At 42.1% G+C, this 26,598-nt stretch overlaps 1 protein-coding gene across 3 annotated transcripts in view; it reads left to right on the forward strand.

Moving 5' to 3' along the window:
- Window positions 1–26,598, forward strand: part of LOC132652461 (uncharacterized) — a 607,788-nt gene that overhangs the window by 84,922 nt on the left and 496,268 nt on the right. For all 3 annotated transcript variants that reach the window (XR_009590080.1, XM_060378221.1, XM_060378223.1), the window contains one exon: window positions 19,391–19,456. Coding sequence is in view for 2 of the 3 variants with exons in the window: in XM_060378221.1 (XP_060234204.1) it covers window positions 19,391–19,456 (66 nt within the window). In the remaining variant the exon portion in view is untranslated. The remainder of the gene's footprint in view (window positions 1–19,390; window positions 19,457–26,598) is intronic.

Raw genomic sequence — 26,598 nt, forward strand, 5'->3', positions numbered from 1 at the left:
GTGGGGGGGGAGTTCTTGATTATGAATACTCACTTCCTCAGATTTCATCCAATTTTAACTTAAGTTCTTTCTCTCCTTTTCACATTCTCACACCACCCCCAAGCTCTCCACTGCTTATCCTGCTGCAGTTGCTATGACAACATGCCACAGGCTGAGAAGTCCAAGGTAAAAGTGTAGCTTAGTTGGCACCTGCTTCGTAGTTCACAGGTGTCCTTCAGCCTGCCATGTCCCCATTGGCAGAACTTGTACAGGAGTGCTCTCTTGGGCCTGTCTGATAGGATGCTGACCTCAGAAGGACACACCACACTCTGAGCTCATTACTTCTCCTAAGTCCCGGATCTGAATACTGTCACAGTGCGGGCCACGATGCGCTGCTGTCTTTGTGCGTTAGCATGCTTGCTTCTCCAGCTGCCATCACAGCCTCTTGTGTTTGACTTTGATTCTGCCTTCTGTTTGATCCAAGCTGCCACCGCCCCTCTCTAGAGGAGTGTTCAGTGTTGTTACTGTGTTCTTCAGCTCGATGATCTCTGGAGCCTTAAACATAAAGTTTTATCTGTGGAGAGGCTTTTGCTTTCTTCTCTTGATAACAGCAAACACGCTTGTGAGTTAGGTTTTTATTAGCATGCATTATATTTGATAATGGGTTTCATTATATTTTCACACATGCATTTTGATCACATTCACCCCGTTACTCTCTTGTCCTCCTCTCACCATGGCTGACTCCCCTTCTTTTCTCTACTCCTCTTCCCTCTACTTGCATGTCTCTTGGGAGGAGTGAACAGCTGAGCTTAATCACTTGCAGGAACACGGATGGGGAAATTTTTACGGGAGCGTTGGCATCTTACCACATGGCTACAGGATTGAAGAAGATGTCTTCGCATTTCCCAGCAATGTCTTCCCATTTCTTGCTTATAAACCATCAAAAAGGGACGGGGCCTTGTGGGCCTCTCTGCACTCCATGGCATCATGTTGATGGAATCTGTCTCGTGCAGGTCTCCAGAAAGTACCCACAGCTGGTGGAGTTTCTGAGTGCAATGGCCGGGCCTCACTCAGAAGACAGCGCGCTACAACTGTCACCTCTTCCTCTAATATTCGTTTAGACTCTTTCCACCATGTTCCCTGAGTTTTCATGGAGCTAATGTAGACGTCTCACTCAGGATGGGACACTTTCTGTCCCTTATTCTCAGCACTTTGACCGGTCATGAGTTTCTGCATTGATTACTGCCCACTGCAAAAGCAAACTTCTCTGGCCAGGTATGAGCAGCCTATAGGTAAGAACAAAGGTGCTTAGGAGGAAGTTCACTAGCTACACCGTGCCCATTTGACAGAACAGCAGCTTTTCCGCTAGAGCCTATGACCTCTCTTGCCATGGGCTTTTGATCAGGTTAACAGCACTAGGTAAGAATTCCTTCCTGTGGAGTGGGCCTGGAATCCCATCAGAACCTGCTTACTCTGGGCAGGTAAGTTACAGGACTGTTTTATTAAGGTTGGTTGGTATCTTAGTTATTTTCTATTGCTTTGAAGCCACCCCACAGCCAAGGCAACTCCTAGAACAAAGGATTTATTGGAGGCTTATGGTTTCAGAGGGTTAGAGTTCAAAACCATCATGACAGCAGGCAGGCTTGGCATTGGAGCAGTAGTTAAGAGATGTTATCATTTTTAAAAAAATGAGTTTAAGACTAGTGTGGAGTTCATAGATAGTTTCAGGCCAGTTTGAGTACCAGAGTGATGGTGTGTGCAAACAAAACAAAATACAATTCCTTTTCTTTTTTATTTGGCATAATAAAGATTTTATCTTTATATTTATGTTGAAATAACATACACTCAATATCAAAGTGAACAGACATTCTGTTGGCTTAAGCTTTGTGGATTAGCTGCTTGCTGAGCCACTAACATAAATTCTGAGTACTTCTAATTATGGTATGCCAAAACTATGTGAAACTTTGTAAAATATTTATTTTAAAGGCATACAATTTAATGTTTTTAATAGTATTTATTCATAGGAAGGACACACACTTTCTAGTATCTTTAATACTGAACTGAATAAAATTATCTTATTTTTCTACTTTTCTGTCTTTTGGCTATGTTTTCAATAATACGTATTTTTAATATACACATAACACACAATATATTTTAATGGAATTTTTTCATACAATATCTTCTGATTAAACATACAAATAAAACAAACCAAACCAAACTCAAACAAAACAAAAACCTCAAGAAACATACATAAAACATCCCACAAAAATGGAAATCAGAATAAACAAAAGATCAGTAAGACAAAAAAAAATGCCCAAAACCAAGCGAAATGAATCAAAAGGTTTATAAAAACACCATTGAGTTTGTTTTGTGTTGGCTGAATACTTTCTGGGTATAGTTAATAGACCCAGTGAGACTCCTTTGTGAGAAAACTGATTTTTCCTTTTCCAGTGGGTATGAGTTACAGATAGCTTCTTGGTTAGGAGTGGAAGTCCGTGTCCACTTACCCCTCCCAGTGTTAGGAACTCTTTTGGTGTGAACCTGTGCATGCTGCCATAGTCTCTGTGAGTTCACGTGTTCATCAATCTTGTGTCTGGAAGACACGGTTTTCTTGGAGGGGTGAAGCTTCTAATGATTATGTCCCAGATTGACTTGTCCATGTTTGACAACACATGTAATAAGGCCTTGTCATCAGGCGATGTCTCCCTTCTTATCTCTAATTTCATTGATTTGAATCTTCGCTTTCCATCTTGCAGTTAATTTGGCTTAGGATTTGTCAATCTTGTTGATTTTCTCAAAGAACCTTCCTGTTTAATTGATTTGTGTGTGTATATGTGTTTGTTGGTTGTTTCTGTTTCGTGATGTAGCATTTAGTGTTATGAACTTGCCTCTTAGAACCATCTTCATCGTGTCCTACAAGTTTGGTTATGTTGTGTTTTCATTTAATTCTCAAAAGTTTTAAGCTTCCTTCTTTATTTCTGTCTTGGTCAATTTTTTTTTTTAATTTGGTACTGACTTGTTCAGTTTCCATGAGTTTGTATACTTTCTGTTGTTGGTGGTACTTAATGTTAACACATGGTGCTCAGGTAGGATTCAGGGAGTTATTTCAAATTTCTTATATCAGTTGAGACTTGATTTGTGTCCAAGTATCAGTTTTAGAGAAAATTCCATAGACTGTTGATAAGAATGTATGTTCTTTTGTGTTTGGGTGAAATGTTCTAGATGTATCTTCCAGGTCTATTTGCTTTATGATGTTATTTAACATCAGCATTTCTCTCTTTAATTTTTATCTGGATGACCTATCTGCTGTCAAGAGCAGGATATTGAAGTTGCCTGGTATCATTGTACGAGGTGCAATATGTGATTTTAATCGTAGTAGTGTTTCTTTTATGAGCTTGTATGACCTTGTGATTTGTGCATGAATGTTTAGGATTTTAATAGCCTCTTGTAGGACTTTTTCCTTGATGGATATGTAGTGTCCTTCTCCATCTCTTCTGATTAGTTTGCTTTGAAGTCTATTTTTTTTTTCAGATATTAAAATGACTACATCTGCTTGCTTCCTGGCTCCATTTGTTTGGAATACATTTTTCCATCCTTTCACCCTGATGTAATGTTTATTCTTGGTGATGAAGTGGGTCTCTTTTTTAAATTATTTTTTTATAACTTATTCACTTTACATCTCTATTTTAGCCCTCTTCCTCATCTCCTCCCAGTTCTTGCCTCCCTCTCCCTTACCCCCTCCCCCTCCCGTAGTCCTCAGAAAGAGGGACTCCTCTCTTACCATATGACCCCAGCCTATTAAGTCTCATCAGGACTGCCTGCATCTTCTTCCTCTGTGCCTGGCAAGGCCACTCTGCCAGGGGAAAGTGATCAAAGAGCGGGCAACAGAGTCCATGTCAGAGGCAGCCCCTGTTCCCCTTACTAGAGGACCCACATGGAAACTAAGCTGACTATTGGCTACATCTGAGTAGGGGGCCTAGGACTAGTCCATGTATGGCCCACGGTTGGTGCATCAGTCCCTGCAGGGTCTCCTGGGCCCAGATTTGTTGGCTCTGTTGGTCTCCTTGGGGGACTCCTGTCCCTTCTGGGTCCTTCTATACCCCTACTCTTCTATAAGACTCCCTGTTCTCTGCTCAAAGTTTGGCTGTGGGTCTCGGCATCTGCTTCGATCCCCTGCTGTGTGGAGTCTTTCAGAGGACATCTATGATAGGCTCCCTTTCAGTTCCCTTTCTTCAGCTGCTTCTGGTGTCTATTCTTTTTGCCCTTCTGAATGAGAATTAAACATCTTCTCTGTTATTTAGCTTCTTTAGGTCTGGATTTTAGTATGGTTATCCTGTATTATATGGCTAATATGCACTCATAAGTGAGTTTATACCATGTCCTCTGAGTCTGTTACCTCACTCAGGATGATCTTTTCTAGTTCCATCCATTTGCTTGCAAATTGCATGAGTTCCTTATTTTTTTTATTCATTATTAATTACACTTTATTCACTTTGTATCCCCCCCCCTGTGGTTCCCTCCCTCCTCCTGTCCCAATCTCTCCCTTCCTCCACCCTCTGCATGCATGCCCTTCCCCAAGTCCACTGATAGGGGAGGTCTTCTTTTCCTTCTCTCTGACCCTAGTCAATTAGGTCTCATCAGGAGTGGCTGCATTGTCATCTTCTGTGGCTTGGTGATGCTGCTTCTGCCCTGCAGACTATCAATGCAGATGCTGAGACTTATGATTTCCTTATTTTTAGTGGCTGAGTAGTATTCCATTGTGTAAATGTACCACAGTTTCTTTATCCATTCTTTAGTTGAGAGACATCTAGGTTGTCTCCAGATTCTGAGTATTACGAATAAAACTGCTATGAACATAGCTGAGGAAATGTCCTTGTTATATGGTGGAGCATCTTTGGGTGTATATATAGCCAGGAGTATAGCTGGGTCTTGATTGCAGAGTTACTCCCAATTTTCTGAGAAAGCATCAGATTGGTTTCCAAAGTTGTTGTACAAATTTGTACTCCCATCAGCAATGGAGTGTTCTTTCTCCACATCCTTACCAGCATGTGCTGTTACTTGAGTTTTTAGTCTTTGCCATTCTGACAGGTGGAAGATGGAATCTCAGAGTCCTTTTGATTTGCATTTCCCTGGTGACTTGAGGAAGTTGAGCATTTCTTTAAGTGCTTTTTAGCCATCTGAGATTCCTCTTCACCCCATTTTTAACTGGATGACACCTAAATGAACATCTGTACAAAGTCCCAATTTATTTCTAATATCAGAGATCAGACCTCTACTCTTGCCTGATGCATCTAAAACAAAAAGGGGGAACTGTAGAGAGCTGCGGAATGCTATGCCTTAAAGATGGAGCTGGTTTCCGCCTTCCACATTCCCGATGGTGAGTGCTCTCTGTCATGAACAATTCCACATTTGGCTAAGGCTGAGGATCTGGCTTGCTTCCATGTATGTGGACTTATCTGCATTACCCCCGTGGCACGCCTGGGTTGGCTACCCAGAGGCTATTTAAGCTGTGGGCTGGCTTTCCCCGGGTTCCGAGGATTGTTCAATGTTCCTGAATAAACTGCATTGAAAAAAAAAACTGGATTATTTGGTTTGTTGGTATTTAATATCTTGAGTTCTTTTGGATATATTTTGGATATTAGCCCTCTGTTGGATGTAGGATTGGTAAAGATTGAAGTGGGTTTCTTGAATACAAAAGATAAATAGGCACTGTTTCCTAGTTTAATCTATTAGTCTGTGCATTTTATTGGTGAATTGAGAGCGATCAATGAACAGTGATTATGGATTCTTGTTATTTTGTTGGTGTGGTGTGAATTCTCCTCCCTCTTGATTTGCTCTTTTGGGATTATTTATTCCTTGTGTCTTGGGTGTGTTTAACTTCTTCAGACTGACATTTTTTTTTCAGTTGCCTTCTGTAGACCTGGATTGGTAAGACAGAAATTGCTTCAATTTGGTTTTATAATGGGATGTTTTTCTTTCTCCGTCTATTGTAATTGATAGTTTTTGCTGGGTATAATAGTCTGGGCTGGTATCTTTGGACTCTTAGAGTTTCTGTGACATCCATTGTAGAGAATAGGAAGGATAATGAACATTTCCTGCCTGAGTCTCAGCACAGTGCGCCCACTGCGGGGGGGGGGGGGGGGCTGGCCGAAAGTGTTTCTTCAGATTGCAGCTGACACAAAGTAATGGAGATGGGCTTTAAAAGAACTGAGAGGGTTGGAAGGAGAGAGCTAAGCTGGGTCTGCACAAGAAGGCAGGGTCCAGAACTCATGTCTTGATCCATAAGTAGTAGGCAAAGATAGAAAGCATACACCGGGAATGGCAGGGTTCTTTTGAAACCCCAAAGCCCACCTCCAGTGACACACTTTGTCTTATTAAGAGTTACTATTACTGTGATGAAACACCCTGACCACAAGCAACTGTGGGAGCAAAGAGTTTATTTGGCTTACGCATTCAGCGTTACAGTCGACCAAGGGAATCCAAGGCAAGAATTCAAACCAGTCAGGAGCCTGGAGGCAGGACCTGAGGCAAAGTCATGGAGAAGTACTGTTTACTGGTTTGCTCTGCATGACTTGTTCATCCTGCTTTATTATGGAACCCAGGACCACAAGCCCATGGTGACACCACACTCAATGGCCTGGGCCTTCCAACATCAATCACTAAGAAAACATCCTACAGGCTTGCCTGCATCTCAGTGTTATAGAGATAATTTCTCATTTGAGGTTTCCTCCTCTCGAGTGACTATAGCTTGTGATAAGTTGACATAAAACTAGACAGCACACATCTCCAATAAGGCTACACTGTCTAATCCTTCTCAAATAGTTCCACAAACAAGGGACCAAACATTCAACTAATTAGCCCATGATGGCCATTCTCATTCAAACCACCACAGTTGGCTTTAGACATGTTCTCTTTCCTGCGTTTTAAACATGTTTACTGAATTCCTTTTCCTGATTCTGTGTTGATGACTTCCCATTAGGCAAAGTAGACATCTTTTTCCGTCTTCTTGGACTGAGCTTTTACAGGGATCTGGCCAGAGATTCTCATGGCCTTCACTAACTCTTAACCTGGCTGTAAACATAGTAGCTGTGGTCTTAGTCTACTTAGTCTGTTCAGAGCTGGTGGGAAAGCTGTGGTGTGTGCCAGTCTAGGCTACCATTTTCATTCTCCTCTGCATTGCTACACGAGGATGGACTGGCCTATCAGATGCTCAAGACTGAGAACACCAATGCCAGTTCCTCGGGTCAGTACCTTGTTTCTTTTCCTGTTGTTGTGGTGCAATGCCCTGATGGGAGTAACTCAAAGAAGAAAAGGTGTATTTTTGCTCACAGTTCTATGCTACAGTCTATCATAAAAGGACCTGCAGCATCAGGAGCTTGAGAGAGTTGGTTGTATTGCATCTGTATTACATTACATTACATCACATTACATTACATTACATTACATTACATTGCATTACATTACATTACATTGCATAGAGACCCTAATGCATGCTGTTGCTCAGCCCACATCTCACAGGACAGGCTCCCAATCAGGGACTGTTACTATATACAGTAGGTGAAGCATTCCACCTCAACTAACACAATCAAGGTTTCGATCCACAGGTATGCTTAGAAGCCCATTCTCCGGGATTCTCATTTCTGGTTTATGACGATTCTCAGAGAATAATCAATTCTGACAATTGTTATGGTCACAGCAGCCTTGGAGACATTGGGCACTGGGTCAGTATGGAGTCTCCCCTTCCTAGGTGGAAGTGGAGAGCTAGGATTTCCATCTGCTTGCTTCATGCTGAGTAGAAGGCAGCATCAAAGATGTCTGTCAGCTCAGACTGCCATCTCTTTCTTCCCAAAGGCCACATAACTGTGCTAGACTCAAGAGAGATCCAAGGTCGGGAATCCCATCTTCTAGGGAACTTCCTTAGAAAGTCTGGGGCCTGGTTGGACACATGAATGAATGCTTTCCCTCCGAGTAAACTGAGGCACCAGTGTCTGATCACATGACATTGCCAAGTGCAGGGTTTTCAGTGTGTGACTTCTCAGTTCTCTCTGTTGGTGTCCCAGAGTCTGAGTTGTCTTTTCTCAGGTTCTGGGACTTTTTGAGTAAGTATCAGAAATGGTACTTGTCTGAATTGCTGCTGACTATTGTGTTTTTGGTGAGGCAACAATCCAGGGCTCCATGTTCTATTTTTTTTTTCTATCAAAAAATTATTAAGAGGATTGCTATTGTGGCAGTGAGAAAACTTGTCAGAGGGAGAAATGGACTGAGAAAGGCTGATTGGCTGCTACTGCACCCGGCTACATAATGAGTTTTGGCTGGGCTTGCAGGAATATGGAAAGTTCACATAACAGCTATGAAAGACATGGAAGACATCAGGAATGATTTCAGGCTTTAGGTTAATAGAAAGGACAGGCAGCCATTCTGTTTATTGTGTATGTAAGTGTGTGCAAATGCCTATGCCTGTACCTGTGTGAGCAAAGGCCAGAGGAAGATGTTGAGTGTCTTATTCTATCATTCTTTATTCTCTTCCTTTGGGATAAGGTTTCTCACTGAACCTGGAGCTACAGTGCAGCCAGCAAGCACTGTGGTGTTCCTGTCTCCACCCTCAGGATGCTGGTATGTGGCCATGCATAGATTTTACATGGTCACTGGGATCTGAACTCAGGCCCTTATGCTGCGAACCATCTCCCTGGCCCTTCAGCTTCCCTGCCTAGACCCTATATGGTTAGTCAGCAAATACTACTTGTGTTTCCAATCAATTGCATCATGCCAATGATAAAATTGTTTCATTGATTAACCACATTACAATGAGCTTGGTCAGCTCTATTAACAGCCATATGTAAACACAAATTTTGGTTAGCACATATAAGCTTGGCTAATTCAGCCAGATCACACAACTGACTTAAATGGTCCAAACGTGATGACATTTTCAAGGAAGTCAATTCATAACATGGAAGTTCAAAATGCATCTCACACTAGAATACTATTTCTCAACCTGTGGTTAAGACCCCTTTGGGGGGGGGGTGTCAATCACGCATAGCATATATTTACAATTCAATTCATAGCAATAGCAAAATTGCAGTTGTGATGTAGCAACAAAAATAATTTTGTGATTGGGGTCACCACAACAGGCGGAACTGGATTAAAGTGTTGTAGCATTAGGAAGGCTGAGAAACCCTGCTCTAGATTAAGAAGCAGAGACCCCCATAGGACTAACCATAAGGCTTGATAAAATAGTTTAAGCAACATGGTAAATATTTGTAGTTTAATGTATCCATAATTGTTGCCATTTAATTTTATAGTAGATTAAAGCTATCCATTTAAGTTTTCCTTGCATTCTTTCCTTTGCAAAACTCTCTCTTAAAGAGTTAGTATAAATACTATTTTATTTTCAAATCACTCTTTCTGTTGCTAATAGAATACTAAAGCTAAGCTTAAACTTTCACAATAGATTTCGTTTCTTTGAAAGTGTTGAAGGGTTATGATATTAAGTGTTGGGCTCATTTTCCAACTCTATTTTATTTGGGATATTTAAGCCTCTACCTCCCTTCTACCAATCCTTTAACCCTAGGTATGAGAGAAAAGATTAGTGGAGAAAGGGGGCACAGACGCCTTTACTTCTGGCTGTTTGGGGTCAATTGGTTCTTTTGGGGCTCTACCAATCTCCATCTACAGCAGACACAGCAAGCAATCTCTTTCAAGCCACTGCGTTGAAATGTTTCTCCCCATCTGTCTCCTCCAAGATGCCACACCATCCGTCTCTGGTCTCTCCAAACTATCACACCTTTTCTTTCTAGGTTCTCGTATTTATATCTTTCAGAGTTGTAGACCACAACCCTCTCCATGCTGCATGAGGAAGGCCATTACCAGCTGGCAAAGCCATGCACCACAGGAGGCAATTAACAGCTGTGGACAAACTAAAGCCCAAACTAAAATCCCACACTTGGGATTAAACAAACAATATTTACATAACATGACTGAGTTTTTACAGAAACCAAAATTTCCATTAGAGTTAGTTAAGTAACCTCACTTAAGAATTAGATAGGCACAGGATTGCAAAACACAGGTGGGCTTGCTCATGTTTTGTGTGGTTATCTTAAGAAGCATTTGTTATTTAACATCTATGAAACGTGTTAGAAGTTAGTGTCAACCTAACTTTTTATTTTGCCAGGAAATACCTCACAGTTCTTGACAGCTATCTAGACAAGTGGGAAACAGCATTGTCTTGTGGAAATGAGTCCTCTTAACACCTCGGCACTCTGTACCTGGCTTGCTTTCCCATAGGGGACATTCTCTCGGGGTATCTGCAGGCTTAAGTTTTCCAAAACAAAAACTCTTTAGGGTTGGTCTAGGGTAGCCAGGCCTCTACTGCCTTTTCTCTCTTACACGAGGAAAGACTGTTAATTCTGCATCAGGCCAAAGCAAGTCTAGACTGCGGAATACAAAGGCTGGATGATAATCTGTTTATCCTCTATCATTTCTGTCTTTTCATGGATCATATTCTAGTAGGGGAAACAGATTCAAAGTAGCAAACACGTAGTATGGTATGAATAATAGAGAAAAACAAATAAGCAAAAAGTAAGCCTATGGCAGATGAGAAGGGCCGTTCTGTTTTTGATTCCAAGTAAAAATAAGAAAATGGAATTTCCCGTAGATTGTTCAAACACATTAAAAAAAAATCCCAGTTTCCCAGCTGCCACCTTAGCTTATGTATCATTGCCTGCGGTTGTGGCAGAAGCAGCTGGACCCAACACTTCATGCACAGGCCACACAGGTCATTAAATGCAACAGCCAGGGAAGAGAAGATCCACAAGGCTAGGGAGGCTGTTAAAGGTAACATAAAGGACAAGACGGAAGTTCAGAGTGAAAGTCAGCCTTGGGCCCTGAGCAGTTGGCCAGAAGTATGAGTCTGTTCTCTGCCTCAATACCAGGAATTACGAACTCCCCCACCCCCAGCAATGTAGGGTAAATTTCATTAATCCTATCATAAGTTTATTCATTAATCCAACAAGAACTCATTAGGCTTTTAGATCTGCGAAGATGGAGCCTCCAACTATAGTTCCTTCCATGGAGGACCTCATGGTCTGATGGGGCAGATAGACATGGGAGAGTTTACCAGGGAGAAGCATGCTGTGTCAAAGCTCTGAGACCCTTTGATGTAATGCTGAAACCCAGAGCTGTGCTCTAGGGCCTCAGTCTGATTTGACCGATTACCTTGAGTTATAAATGCATTTCAGCTCATTACAAATGAGCACGCACAGTTAAAATGAAATTTATTTGAAAGATGCTAGTGCTTAATCCTGAGCTGGCATCCTCCTCCTCCTTTTCTCCCCACCCTTCTCCTCTACCTTAGTTGTTATAAACTCAGGGATTCACTCGTTGCAGGCAAGTATTGCACTACTGATCTAACCGCTGCCTAGTATTTTCTTTTATAGAGATAGCCCTTTGGTTTTGACACACTATAAAACTGTGCAACATTTAAATTAGATCTTTAGATGTGACTTTGTATGCTGCCAGGTGAGAAGGGAAGGGTACTGGGGGTAAGACACAAATTACACAAAGGTGCTGATCAGGAAGGGGAAGCCGGCGCTGGATGGTGGTACACGTGTGTGTGGTCCGCAGCTGCACTTTGTTCTTAGTTCTGTGCCTCGGATCACGATGCTCTCACCACTGGGAACGGCCCTCATCCTGTAATCTGGGGAGTCTGTACTTTGGAGGACCACAGAAAGGTTCTGATGAGAGTGGTGGAAGAGTCACAGGTCTCAGTGACACTTGTGCTGGTTAAAGGGAGAAATTCAAGTTGCATGTGATTATTAAGCCAGGACCCGTTAAGCCATAGTCCCGTTGTGAGGAATGGGAGAGGCTTGGGGCTGGGAGAAGGGTGTGGCTCAGTCTGTAAAGTGCTTGCCTTGAACCTCTGAGTATATGAATGGAATCCCAGAACAGGTGTGGAAAAGTGGACATGACATGTGCTTGTAATATCAGCACTGGGGAGACAGAGAGAAACAGATCCCTTGGGGCTTGTAGGCCAGCCGGCCTAGCCTACTTGGTAAGTCCCAGGTCTCAGTGAAAGATCCTGTCTCAAAAATAAAACAAAACAACAAACAAACAAACATCAAATGAAGTGGAAGTTTCTGATTTCTTTGAAGACTCAGTTGAGTCATGTGTTGTTTTGCGGGAAGCTGTTTTGTGAGAGGGCGTGTGGTATTTTGCTGTGAGATGTCTCATGTGAGGGGTGTGACTCTGGTCAGCCAAGAACATCCATGGGTGAACTCTGAGGAGAGGAGATATATAGAAGCCCACAGGACAGTGAGACACGGCTTTTGGATCAACATCTTTGTGCTGTGACACTCGACTTTAAAGAGAGAAACGTTCCAAAGAACTTCTCGGGCAATCCAACTGAGTCTTGTGGCTTTCACTGAATTGTCCGATCTTCTGAATCGTGCTAATTCATGTTGCTGCTTGGTGTTGGCCTTTGGACTGGGCTGCTGGTATCTGGTTAAAGAAGAGTGGACTTATCCCAAGGAACTACTTCTAAAAAGGTCTACAACCCCCTTTACCTAATAACTTTCTTTCTCTGGTCAGTGGGTGGAAGGGAGGTAGGAACATTTAAGAACTCTAAATAAAGTAGGTTTGGTGAAAAATCTAAGCCTGCAAGAACCCACTGAACAAAGTACATGAGGAAAAGAAGCACATGCTTGGTCATGCACACATTGTACACAGATTATAAGAAGAGAAGGGGAAGAGCAGGTAGCTCTGTAGGCAGAGGAGCTTGCTGCCAGACTGACAATATGAGTTCCATACCTGGAACCCACACAGCAGAGGGATAGAGCCAGCTTCCACAAGTTGACCTCTGACCTTCACAGTGCAGCACAGCATATGCACACAAGAAAAGAGTAAGTAAGCCGGTTGTGGTGGCGCATGCCTGTAGTCCCAGCACTCGGGGAGGCAGAGGCAGGCAGATCTCTGTGAGTTTGAGGCCAGCCTGGTCTACAAAGTGAGTCCAGGACATCCAAGGCTACACAGAGAAACCCTGTCTTAAAACACAAAACAAAAAGAGAAAGAAGAAGAAGAAGAAGAAGAAGAAGAAGAAGAAGAAGAAGAAGAAGAAGAAGAAGAAGAAGAAGAAAGTAAGTAGATGTGATAGTGAGACAGAATGACCAGTGATGGGTCTGAGATTTGTTGCCTGAGACAGCGAATGCTACTTTTTACCAAACTGGAGATGAAGGAACTAAGGTTTGAGTCTCTTGAGCTATCTCCCTCCCTTCTCCTTGCATTCCCTCATACTGGCTTCGAGCATGCATGGCAGATAACAGGTTAGTTTTAACACACGGAACTGGAACTGGCTTTTGGATTGGTGCTAGGGAATGGCCGTTGGAGTCAGGAGTATCCCTGTTATGGAGGATCTTGAGTAGGGAGAGGTGGCCACTGACTGTGTGGAGATAGAAAACCAGAGCAGAGTCTTAGGGGGATGAGGACATTTCTCATCAAACTTGGAGGACTGAATTAGAGGACTAGACAACCAGGGAACTAGAGACCAAGAAACTAAGAACAGCTTTCCAGAAGGCTGAACTGGCCTGAGGTGAGGCCACAGGGTGAGGAAGAAAAGGGAAGGCATTACTCTTCTCCTAAATGAGCTCCTATACAGAGAAGGCAGGAGAATCTGTTCCAGAGCCACAAGAAACCACTCATTACCAGTGTAACCAGGACTGTGCATGACCATGGCACTTGAAGGCCGGGCATCACACAGGGGAAAATAGAAGTGCATTAATTTATCATGAGGCACTAAGGAATGGAGGGATTCAACTGTATTGTTGATTTGGGGTCTAGGGCCTTTGGGGTAACACATGAACAGAATTAGAAAAATTCGGAGAGATGAAGTTGCTTTTCATGTTGTTTTTTTCATTATGAGATAGAAGAGATTCTTCCTTAAGGTGTTTTGAGGGTGTGTTTTCACAGGCTAGTAGAAATGTTGGCAGTTCCGCTGAGGTCTGCCAGGATTTGTGCGAAAATACCAATCTCTGCATCATCCCCGTGGCGCACACACATGCACACATACATGCTGACTTTGAACGCTGGGCATGTGCATGTCATCATGGCACAGAGGAGACAGATGTCGAAGATCAGTGTGTCAAGGCCATCCCCAGTTTTATAAGGATAATGTCCTTGAGGAAGGATTTCCCCAGAGAACTGGAGACCATTCTAAGCCATTCTCAAAGAACAGATGATCTACTCTACCATCCAGTCTGAATCTTCATTCTCCATCCGACCTCTTTGGTCCTCTCCCAAGGCCAGGTCTCCCCAGTTGCTGAAGTCCAGTTCCAGAGCTCTCGCTGGTCAGCAGAACTCCCAACTGATTCTCTCTGGGCAGCTAAGCGAGACATACAGCTAACCTCACTTGGCGGCTGTCCTCTTGCTCATCCTTTTCTTCTCCCAGGTTATGCTAGATGCTTATACAACTAAAACCACAAGTCAGGAAGCAACATTTTCATAGCTTCTAAATGTATAAAACACAATGTTTACCACTGTAACCAGTTTCAACCACGTAGCTCATGATGTTACATTTACATTGTTTTGTGGCCAACACCATCCCACCACCAGAGATCTTTTATTCTGTGAAACTAAAATTATGTTTCCATCACTCAACTTGTTTTACACTCTTCCTCCAGCCCCAATGAACTGCATAGATACTTACTGTTTAGGACATTCATGAAAGGGAAGGCATACTATACCCATCCTTGTGCGTGTGTACATGTCTAGAGCACATACACATGCATGTATGTGGAGGCCAAAGGCCAATGCTGGTGTCTTCCTCTATTGCTTTCTACCTTACATTTTGAAAAAGGGTCTCTCACTGTGACTGGGGCTCAACAATACAGTTAGTCTGTCTGGCCAGTGACCCTCAGAGACTCTCCTGTCTGTGAATCCCCAGGGCTGAGATTACAGGAATATAGCCCAGTCCAGCTTTTTACATGGATGCTGGGAATTGAACCCAGGTCATCGAGTAAGCATGACTGAGCCTCTTGTACTTGTCTCTATGTGACTGCCTTACCTCAGATGTCAGAACTTCTTCCTCTCCAGTGCTAATGGTCCGTTGTCTATATGTATGCTATTCTGTCTTCATTCATCTTCACTCACTCTTGGAGTGCTCCTTCTCATTTGATGCTGTAGGTAACACTGCTTTGCATGTGGGTGTGGAGACAACTGTTGAGACCCTTGCTTTAAGTTCTCCAGGTGGCCAGAAGTACAGATGCCAGCTCCTGTGGTGTTTTCATGTTCTTGAAGTTTGCTCTCTGTAAATAGAAGTTTCTCAAAAAGTCTTAGTTTTCAGTTGGACATATTTTTCTTTCAGCAATGTATGAACTGAAAAATCAGGATTTATTTCTGGTTTTTACAACTTCAACCCCATTTTGCCACATTCCCAGATAGTAACATGTTTCCAGATGTTCTTGAGAAGCCAGGTGTAGAGGTACATACTTGTAATCCAGGTTTTGGGAGAACCAAGTAGGAGGGTTGTATGTCCAAGGTCAGCTTAGATGTAGCAAGACCATGACTCCTAAGAACACTGTTTTGGAGAGTCTACAACTTTGTAGTTGTTTTAGTTACTAAAGACTAGCCTAGTGCTACTCTAGTCTGTGCTCGCTGCTCCTTCTGTCTTCCTCCACCATGGGCTTCTTTGTTTTGAATATTATTGCTGAAATAGCATAGGTTTCATTTTCTTGAGTTGTACACTAGTAGAGGGATTATTTCTGGTTGTTTGCGTTATTTCTGGGTTTTGTTTGTTTACGTTTTTTATGTGTATATGTGTTGACTACATGTGTGTTTGTGTATTATGTACATGCCTGGTCCTCTGGAACTTGAGTTAAAGATGGTTGTGAGCCACTGTGTGGGTGCTGGAAATTGAACCTGATCCTCTGGAAGAGCATCCAGGTCTCTTATGTGTCTCTTCAGTCCCTAATCATTCTGGTTTTAAGGGTTTGAGAAGCCTTCACACCACATATGAACCCATAGTTGTAGGAGTTCTCTTTTCCATATCCTTTCCATCCTTTGTTATTTCTAGTCTTTTTAATAAGAGCCATTCTTTTCATGTGTTAGGGTGATAGCTCATTGGGGGCTTTTTTTTCATTCAGTGAGAGTGAGAGAGAGCGAGAGCAAGCAGGAGAGAGCATGCTCATTCACCTGCCAAGGCACATAGGTGAAGGTCAGAGGATAATTCTTGGGAGCAGTTCTACATCATGTGGGTTCTGAGGTTTGAACTCAGGTCTTCAGGCTTAGCAGCAGGTGACTTTACTCAACTGAGCCATCTCATCATCAGCATACAGGGCTTTGATTCGTGAGGTCAAGCAGTTGCTTTCATGTGCCTGTCAGCCTTTTGTGCACCTTCCTTTGTGCAATGTCTGTTTCAGTCTGTTGCTTATGTTTATTGGTTATATATTGCTCTTTAGTATGTTTTTCTGGTATAGTCTAGATGCCAAAGCCTTGTCAGATATGCAGTTACACGTATTTCCTTTCTCTCTCTCCTCTGCTGATTGTTTCTTGTAGCATACCTTAATACTTTGGAGCACCTCCCACCTTCTTTCTCTCTTTCTTATATAGGATTTCACTATGGAGACCAAGCTGGCCTTGAACCCAGAGAGATCCTTGCCTTTACCTTCTGATTATACCCACTATCCCTGGTCCACCTTTCAGCTCTTTTTGAGACAGGATAGGTAGCTTAGGCTGTACTAGAACCTACTATGTAGGCTGCAGTGGTCTAGAATGCCTCTTCCTGCTTCAGCCTTGCAAGCGCCAGGATTAAAAGTCTGGGGCTCTGACTTACAGGCGAGAAAACTAAGGCACAGAAGACTGAAGCCACCCACTGTCACTAGGGCTCAGAGAGTCCAGTTCCTGAATTTGTATTCCTAACCACCTCTCTGATCCATTTTTGGTAGGTGTGCTGGATAGATTTCATCATTTTGACAAAAGCTAGAGTCACCTGGGAAGAGGGAACCTCAGTTGAGAAAATGCCTCCCCTAGACTAGCCAGTAGTCAAGGCTGTGGAAATGTGATTGATGTGGGATGGCCCAGCCCACTGTGGGTGATGCCATCCCCTGGTAGGGAGTCCTGAGTGGTATAAAAGAGAAAGCTGAGCAAGCCATGGAGGGTGAGCCAGTAAGCAGTGTTCCTCCAAGATTTCTGCTTCTGTTTCTGTTTGAGTTCCTGCCCTTGAATTCCTATAATGGACTGCAATAGTGGCTTATAAAGCCAAATAAACCCTTTCCTCTCCAAGTCCCTTTTGTTCATGATGTTTATCACAGGAAGAGAAAGAAAATGAAGGCAGTAAATATCTTTTGGGGGAAAAGGTGGTAATCTTTATCTTCATTTCTGGTGGTTTTTACCAGGTCAATTCTTAGAGGCAAACTAGCTAGGTCAAGGGCTACATAGCATTTCTGACTCTTAAGACGTGTTCTATCACCCTCTGTGAGGTTCATGCAAATCCAAGTTTATACCACGCTTGGACGAGCCTATCTGCTCCCTGGCACCTACCAGTTAATAACCTTGAATTTCCTGTCTCTGAATGGTTAGGACAGTCTAAGGCTCCAGGGCTATCTGATACCCAGATGAAGGCAGTGCAGTCTGAGACAATGTAGAGGCACTGAGTACGGCAAAGATCACATCATCTTCTTGTTTCTTGATCCATGCATACGCGAATGTCCTGTGTTATCACTGTGCATGTGAGTGTACATTAAAACCGCACATGTCCAAGGCCTGGAAGCCACTATTCCTGTCACAGGTGCCCATCCAAATGTTTGACAATTGCACCATGGCCAATATTTATAGCATTTCTCAAGCTTTTACACAGTTATAAGCCCTTTCATATTAATAACCTTGTATTGCTCTGAGTCCCATGTTTCAGTGAACTTCACTAAAGTTCTGTTTTAATTCCAGGTACAGCTTAGACTCTAAGCTGCTTTAGGTTCCCAGCAGAGTTGCCACGCTGGTCAGCATCCCGGAGTGGAGAATAAACACGCTATCGTCCACAGTGCAGCGTGGGAAGCCGGTGTTGTTGCCGATTCTTTCCCAGTTTTGTAGTTTTTAAGCATGACTCGATAGAAGCCTTATCCTGAACACAATGCTGCCGTTAATAGTGAGTGAAATGAATGAAGCTGTGCCGAGGGGGAAGGAGTAGGCGGAAGGATTTCTAGCCGACCACTGCAAACCACAGGCTGCAATTATCTGCAGCTGAAAACAAGTCGCTTTTAATGTATCCACTCGGCCAACAGAGGGAGAATTATAGAGACTGCTCTCCTCTCCTGTCTCCACTCTGTCTTCGTCTCCATCTTTATGTAGTTTATCATCCATAATTTCAGAATGTATTTTGCCTCTTTAAGCTGTTTTATCTATAGGCTTATGAGGTCACTCATGTGTGAATTCCTTTGTTAGTCATCTCACCTTTTGCCTTGATGATAGAAAATTGATCAGGCCTAAAGTACAAGCTCAATAGACAACCCTCTTGGTCCTTTGTCTAGGAGAACAGCTACATTGAAGGCCACGAGCAGGTAGCTATTAATATGACAGGCGCTCTATCTCCCACTGTAATTTATAATGAAATACCTAATCTCCATTATTTTGATCCAAGCAGGCGATCCCATGAAAAAGTCTTTTCATCCAGTTCCCAATGGCTGTTGCATGAGAAATGGCAAACCAATAATTTTTGTCAAGTTTTTTAAGCCAACAGAAATGCTTTTCCACGGCTGCGGTTTCAAAAGGCAGAGATAAAGCTCATTCACCGCGATGAATGGAAAAGCCATCTGGGGTTTTCTTTTTGACTTCCTTCCCTTTTCTCCATCCTTGTAATCAAATTTGAGCAAAATGAAATGGGGCTTTCTATGAAAGTACCTTTTGTTGATCTGAACGAGCTGGTAATTTACAAAATACCCTTCCTTTGTGAGGAAGGCTAAAGAAAAAAAGAATCTGTAGCTTTTAAAGCTGGGCCTTAGTGGGACTCTAAATGCAATGAAAGCAGTCTGTGTGGAGAGATTGAAATGCATTTCAAAGCCAGGCCTGGCTAGGGGGGCACTGAGAACAGACCTATGAGCTTTCCGTAGGAAGGGAAAAAGTGAATGAAGAAGGGGAGAGAAGCAGGAGCCGTGGACTGGGACTTGGAGTCACCCCGCTTCTGTGGACTCATTTTGTCACCAGTGAGTGAAGTTGGGTGTCTGCGGCCTCAGGAGCCTGAGCAGAAAAGTTTGGAGCGCCTGTGACTGCAATGAAGGTCGCCTGCTGAGGGTGTGGTGATCCTCCAACTTTTTCTTTCTCTGCTGTGCTGGGATCTTGCAGAAACTGCCTAAAGAAAACCCCCGGAGACGTAAATTTCCTGACGACTAACTTGCTTTCCTCCTCTTTTTTTTTTTTTTTTTTTTTTGCCTGCTAGATCTCTTCCTGACACTGACCGCTCTTCACCCGTCGGAACCGGAAAGATGTGGACGTCTTAAGAACAGTAAGTAACCTGTGCTCTTTTCTTCCATCACTGCTCAGAGTTCATTGCAATGGAGCCGAGGTTTGATTGCTGGAGTTTGGAATAAGCACGCACCCCTTGAAGGGAAGGGGGTTTCCTGCCGTCTTTGCGCTGTTTTGATGTGAATTCTGGTTGACTTAGCGGTTCTTTACTGGTGACAATGACAGTTCTCTCTGCTGCTTCCTCTGGTGTTCTGCGTGATGCGGAGCATTGTGTCACACGCATGCATGCTAGCCTGGCAGTTTAAGATGCAATGCGAGCGTTGCAGGTGCTAGCTCTGGAGGTGCTTCTGTTTGCTAAGCGCCCCAAACCGTTGCAGTTTTAATTCACAGTCATCGTGGTTTCTCTCCATTTATGCACGAGGGGAAATTGTCATATCAATTATGTGAGCATATTTCCTCACAATAAACATCCAGAGAGAGGCAAGAAGTTGTTTTGTTACTAAGAACCAAACAGTTTTAAAGGCGACCTAAGCAAAATTTCTTGTCATTTAATTATTTCAACTAACCATGATTAAAATAACAAAGATAGTTTTCTCTTTGAGAAGGCGGAAAGTGCATTTTTAACTTCCTGCAAGCCAGACAGATATGTCAGATATATTTGAAACATTACACTTTGGATTAGAGCACACATCACAGGTCATTTTAAAAAAGGCAAATGTGAGGTTGGCATTTGTAAGTAGCCATAGTGTTATTTTAAGTTTGAGAAATCTCCCAGTTAGAAGCACAGTCAGCTCAAGGTGGCAGGAAAGGTGTTTTTATTGAAGATCACATTTCTAAAGGGGGGGAGGGCGGGGGAAGGGGAAGAGAGGAGGGGCGGAACCCCACAGGGGCAGTCTTCCCACTTCCAGAGCCCAGAGCAAAACAACCCAGTGAAGCCAGGGGGTTTGCTGACTGTTTAACCCTTTAGGCTCCTGTTTTGGTTTGTTTGCCTGTTTTATAGTGATGATGAAATGCAGTATACAGGACTCAGGTAGATTCACGTGGGTCTTGGAGACGGACATGCCTTGTCTCTTCTGACTGCCCCTCACTTGGAATCTGAAATCCCAGAAGTTTATCTCAGACTAGTCAGTTTTACACACTCTGGCGTTTATCTTTCCCAACTTCTCGATGCCACAGCTCTCTGCCTTGTGGTTCTGAGCCATTGCTGCCTCCTAATGCCTAACTTTAAAACAGCATGCCTGGCAAGCTGCCATGAGGGTGGCAGTGGGGTATTGGTCTGTGCTGGCACTTCAGTTTCAAGGGGCTTTACCCCTGATTTACAACAGTTTCTAGAAAGCAGACTGCACCCTGAGGGGCGAGGCTGGGAGCAGGAGGAAGAGCAAGTCAGCTAGTGCCGGCGGGGCGGTAACCTATCTCAGTGTGGTAGTGTGGTAATCTGTGTGGCTGGCCCACATCAGCGCCTGGGCAGCAACACTGTGCACTGTTTGCTGGTGTCATGTACAATCAATATTTCATTTTGCGCAGTTTGTCTCGAAGCTCATCTGTGAGCCCTTCTGCTGAGATGGAGATTATTTATGTTATGTGAAATGTCTCTGGAAAAAATGTACGAGGAACATGTAATCAAACCGGAAAGCCCACAGGGCTTACCTGTTCGGCCTATGAATGGTTAGCTGCCTGCTTAGTTTGTTGAGAATTTTTGGTGGCTCTTGTTAGTAGAACAGTGAGAGTTTCCTTTTCCCTCTGGTTTAACCAGTATTCTGCAAGACTTGCGTGCTGGAGAGCTTTTTTTTTTTTTTTTCCAGGGGAGTGAATGGGTCACCAGGAATACTGGAAGCAAGCAAGAAATCCTTTGACATAAAAACTGACACACTACATATTTTGTTCCTTGTAAAGCCAAAACAACCACCAATCAGCAAATCCTGGGGATGTAAGGAACCTAAGATCTGTGTGGTGTCCTCAAAAGTTACAGGGAGAGAGGGCAAGGGTGAGATGTCTGTGAGGCGCTGATGAACCTGAGACCTGTCTCAAGGTTTTGATGTCCCACTCTGTTAGTTAGGGCTGCTTGGAGCCTTGTGTCAGGAGCCAAGGCCGCTTTCCATTACAGGAGTGCCACTGAGCTTCCAGTGTTCTGCAGCTTCAGCTCCCCAGGCATGTAAGGGCCTGTGCTCTGAGGATCTGATGGACTCTAGGCGGCCCTGCCATGGAGTACTTGTTCTCTGATTTCAGGGTACAGGTGGGCTGGGTGGTCTTAACTCAGATGTGTGGGTGCTGTTCTGGGCTGTTCATTGGTACATTGACAGAATCTCACTCGTTTTCCATGTCAGGTAGGATGCTTCTGGGCAGATGTCAGAGGTGACCTCTCCTTGCAAACATGATGCTTGGTCAGCCACCTTAACTGGTGATGAGCCATGGGTTTCCTTAGACACTGACATCACTACCAAATCCAGAGGCAGCCAGGTTCTGATGGTAGTGGGAACAAAGCACACGTGGGTTTTGATCAACACTAAAATTGATCCAGTGACTCTATGACCCTGGAAGCATGGCAGTGGAGGAAAATGTACCAACTGCCACTGTGCACTAAAATTGCAATGGCAAGATGGTGGACCCAATACAGGAAATACCTTCTCTTGCAACCCCACCTCCTGGTATGTGTTTTCAGGTAGTAGCTGTAAATAATTAGGTCTGAGACTCAGGGATAAAGAAACCACATATATAAAAAGGCCACATATTAGTTATTTTTTGAGTCAAAGTTCTTTTGACTCAATGTTTACAAAAGAAAAATAAAAATGGAAAACTCCATCATTGCTGGATCTTGAGGTAGCACTTATTGTCTGAGAAAGTGCCAGATTGATTTTCAAAGTGTTTGTATAAGTTTACATTCCCACCAGCAATGGAGGAGGGTTCCCCTTTCTCCATATCCTCTCCAGCGTGTGTTGTCACTTGAGTTTTTGATCTTAGCCATTCTGATGGGTGTAAGGTGAAATCTCAGGGTTGTTTTGATTTGCATTTCCCTGATGACTAAGGACATTGAGCATTTCTTTAAGTGTTTTTCTGCCATTCAATATTCCTCTATAGAGAATTTTCTGTTTAGCTCTGTACCCCACTTTTGAATTGGATTACTTGATTTGTTGCTTTTTAACTTCTTCAATTCTTTATATATTCTAGATATCAGCCCTCTGTCAGATCTAGGGTTGGTAAAAATCCTTTCCCAATTTGCAGGTTGTCATTTTGTTCTGATGACGGTGTCCTTTGCTTTACAGAAGCTTTTCAGTTTCATGAGTTCCCATTTATTGATTAGAGCCTGTGCTGATGGTGTTCTGTTCAGAAAGTTGTCTCCTGTGCCAGTAAGTTCAAGGCTCTTCCCACTTTTTCTTCTAACAGATTTAGTGTGTCTGATTTTATGTTGAGATCCACTTGGACTTTAGTTTTGTGCAGGGTAATAAATATGGATCTAGTAGCATTTTTCTACATGTAGACATCTAGTTAGACCAGCACCATTTGTTGAAGATGCTGTATTTTTTCTATGGTATGGTTTTGGTTTCTTTGTCAAAAATCAATTATCTGTAGGTGTGTGGGTCTATTTCTGGGTCTTCTATTTGATTCCATTGATTCACCATTCTGTTTCTATGCCAGTGCCATGCAGTTTTTATTACTATTGCTCTGTAGTACAGCTTGAGATCAGGAATGGAGATACCTCCAGATGATCTGTTGTTGTACAGGATTGTTTTAGCAATTCTGGGTTTTTTGTTTTTTCATATGAAATTGAGAATTGTTCTTTCAAGGTCTGTAAAGAACTGTTTTGGTATTTTGATGGGAATTGCATTGAATCTGTAGATTGCTTTTGGCAGAATGGCCATTTTCACTATGTTAGTCCTACCAATCCATGAACATGGGAGATCTTTCCATCTTATGATATTTTCTTCAATTTCTTTCTTCAGAGACTTGAAGTTTTTTTTCAAACAGGTCTTTCATTTGCTTGATTAGAGTTACACCAAGGTACCTTATGTTATTAGTGGCTATTGTGAAGGGTGTAGTTTCTCTAATTTCTTTCTTGGCCCTTTTGTCTTTCATATACAGGAGGGCTACTGCTTTTTTTTTTTTTTAGTTAATTTTGTATCCAGCCACTTTGCTGAAGGGGTTTATCAGCTGAAGGAGTTTTCTGGTTGAATATTTGGGATCGCTCATGTATACTATCATACCATCTGTGAATAGTGATACTTTGACTTCTTCCTTTCTGATTTATATCCCCTTGATCTCCTTTAGTTGTCTTATTGCTGTAGCTAGGACTTCAAGTGCTATGTTGAAGACACATGGTAAGAGTGGGCAGCATTGCCTTGTCCCTGATTTCAGTGGGGTTGATTAAAGTTTCTCTCTGTTTAGTTTGGTGTTTAGGTATATGCCTTGTATTCCTGATCTCTCCAAGACTTTAAACAGGGATGGGTGTTGGAGTTTGTCAAATGCTTTTTCGGCATCTAAGGAGATGATCCTGTGGTTTTTCTCCTTCAGTTTGTTAATATGGTGGATCACATTGATGATTTCCGTATATTTAACCACCCCTGCATGCTTGGGATGAAGCCTACTTGGTCATGGTGGATGATACATTTTTTTGTGTTCTTGGATTTGTTTTGCAAGTATTTTATTGAGTATTCTTTTTTTACAATGTTCGTAAGAGAGATAGGTCTTCTCTTTTTTTGTTGGCTCTTTCTGTGGTTTAGGTATCAAGGTTACTGTGGCCTCATGGAATAAGTTTGGTAATGTTCCTTCTGTTTCAATTTTGTGGAATAGTTTGAAGAAAACTGGAGTTAGCTCTTCTTTGAAGGTTTGGTAGAATTCTGTGCTGAAACCATCTGGCCCTGGGTTCTTTTTGGAAAGGAGACTTTTGATGACTGTTTCTATTTCCTTGGGGGATATAGGACTATTTAATCTATTTACCTGATCTTGATTTAATTTTGGTAAATGGAATCTATCAAGAAAATTGTCCATTTCATTTAGATATTAAAACTTTGTGGCATATAGGCTTTTGTAGTATGACCTAAGAATTGTTTGGATTTCCTCAGTGTCTGTCATTATGTCCCTCTTTTCATTTCTGATTTTGCTGATTTGGATAGTTTCTCTCTGCTTTTTAGTTAGTTTGGCTAAGAGTTTGTCTATCTTGTTGATTTTCTCAAAGAACCAGCTCTTGGTTTCATTGGTTTTTTTGAAATGTTTTCTTTGTTTCTAATTCATTGATTTCAGTTCTGAGTTTGATTATTTCCAATCGTCTACTCCTCTTGGGTGTGTCTGCTTATTTTCTAGGGCTGTTAGGTGTGCCGTTAAGTTGCTTGTATGAGATGTCTAATACTTTCTGGAGGCACGTAGCACTGCTTTCATCATGTCCCATAAGTTTGGGTAAATTGTGCCTTCATTTTCATTGAATTTTAGGAAGTCTCTAATTTCTTTTTTCATTTCTCCCCTAACCAAGCTGTCATTGAGTAGAGAGTTGTTTAGTGTCCATGTGTATGTAGTCTTTTTGTTATTTCTGTTGTTGAGATCTATTGTTGTTGAGGTTCTGTAAGCATCTATTAGGTCCACTTGATTTAGAATCTCTGTAAGTTTCATTATTTCCCTCTTTAGATTCTGTTTAGATGATCTGTCCCTTGATGAGAGTGGAGTGTTGAAGTGTCCCACTATTAATGTGTTGGGATCAATGTGTGATTTAAGCTTTAATAATGTTTCATTTACAAATGCAGGTGCTCTTGTATTTGGGGCATAGATGTTCAGGATTGTGATGTCCTCCTGGTGGATTTTTCCTTTGATGGTAATGAAGTGCCCCTCCTCATCTTTTTTGATTACTTTTGGTTGAAAGTCTTTTTTTTTTTATTAGATATTAGGATAGCTACTCCAGCTTGTTTTCTGGGTGTGTTTGCTTGAAAAGACTTTTTCCAGCTCTTTACTCTGAGTTAGTGTTTATCTTTGTTGCAGAGGTGTGTTCCTTGGATGCAGCAGAATGTTGGATCCTGTTTCTGCAACCATTTTGTTAGTCTGTGTCTTTTTATTGGAGAGTTGGTTGATGTTGGTAGATAATAGTGACCAATGAATGTTAGTTCCTTTTATTGTGGAGTTGGTGGTGTTACTGTGTTTCTATGCTTGTTTTCTTTTAGTTTTTATTATTTTTAGGTTTTTTTTTTGTGAAGTTATCTACATCCTGTGTTTTCTTGGGTGTAGTTGATTTTATTAGATTGGGGTTTTCCTTCTTGTATTTTCTGTAGGGCTGGATTGCTGTATAGATATTGTTTAAGTTTAGTTTTGTCATGGAGTATTTTGTTTTCTCCATTTTTGTTACGTTGATTGAAAGCTTTGCTGGGTATAGTAGTCTGGGTTAACATCTGTGGTCTCTTAGAGTCTGCATGACATTTGCCCAGGCCCTTCTGGCTTTCATATTTTTTATTAAGAAGTTTGGTGTAATTCTGATATATATATACCTTTATATGTTACTTGGCCTTTTTCCCTTGCTGCTTTTAAGAATTTTTTTCTTTGTTCTGTAGATATAGTGTTTTGACTATTATATGATGTGGGGAGTTTCTTTTCTGGTCTAGTATATTTGGTGTTCTGTAGGCCTCATGTATGTTTATGGACATTTCTTTCTTTAAGTTGGAAAATTTTCTTCTATGATTTTCTTGAAAATATTTTCTGGATCTTGGAGCCTGGAATCTTCTTTCTTTGTCTATTCCTATTATTCTTAGATTTCGTTTTTTCATGGCATCCTTGATTTCTTGGATGTTTTGTGTTTGGAACTTTTCTGATTTTACTTTTTCTATGAGAGATGTATCAACTTTTGCAACTGTATCTTCAGTGCCTGAGAGTCTTTCTTCCATCTCTTGTATTCTGTTGTATTCTTACCTTTGTGGCTCCTGATTTTTTTTTTCTCCAAGTTCTTCAGCTCCAGGGTTTTCTCTGATTGTGTTTTCTTTATTGATTCTAATTCTTTTTTCATGTCTTGCACCATTTCCTTAATCTGTTTGAATGTGGATTCCTGTCTTACATCATATCTTACATGATGGCCACTAATTTTTAATTCGTTTCCTTTCTATATGCCTGTACTTGTGCCTTTATTTGTTTTTTTGTATTTGCCTGTTTGAGAACTTTGTTTGTTTCCTCTTTATGTGCCTCTAATAACTGGATAAGCATAGATTTGAGCTCATT

Source organism: Meriones unguiculatus, chromosome 2 (assembly GCF_030254825.1).
Source record: "Meriones unguiculatus strain TT.TT164.6M chromosome 2, Bangor_MerUng_6.1, whole genome shotgun sequence".
NCBI classification, from domain to species: Eukaryota; Metazoa; Chordata; class Mammalia; order Rodentia; family Muridae; genus Meriones; species Meriones unguiculatus.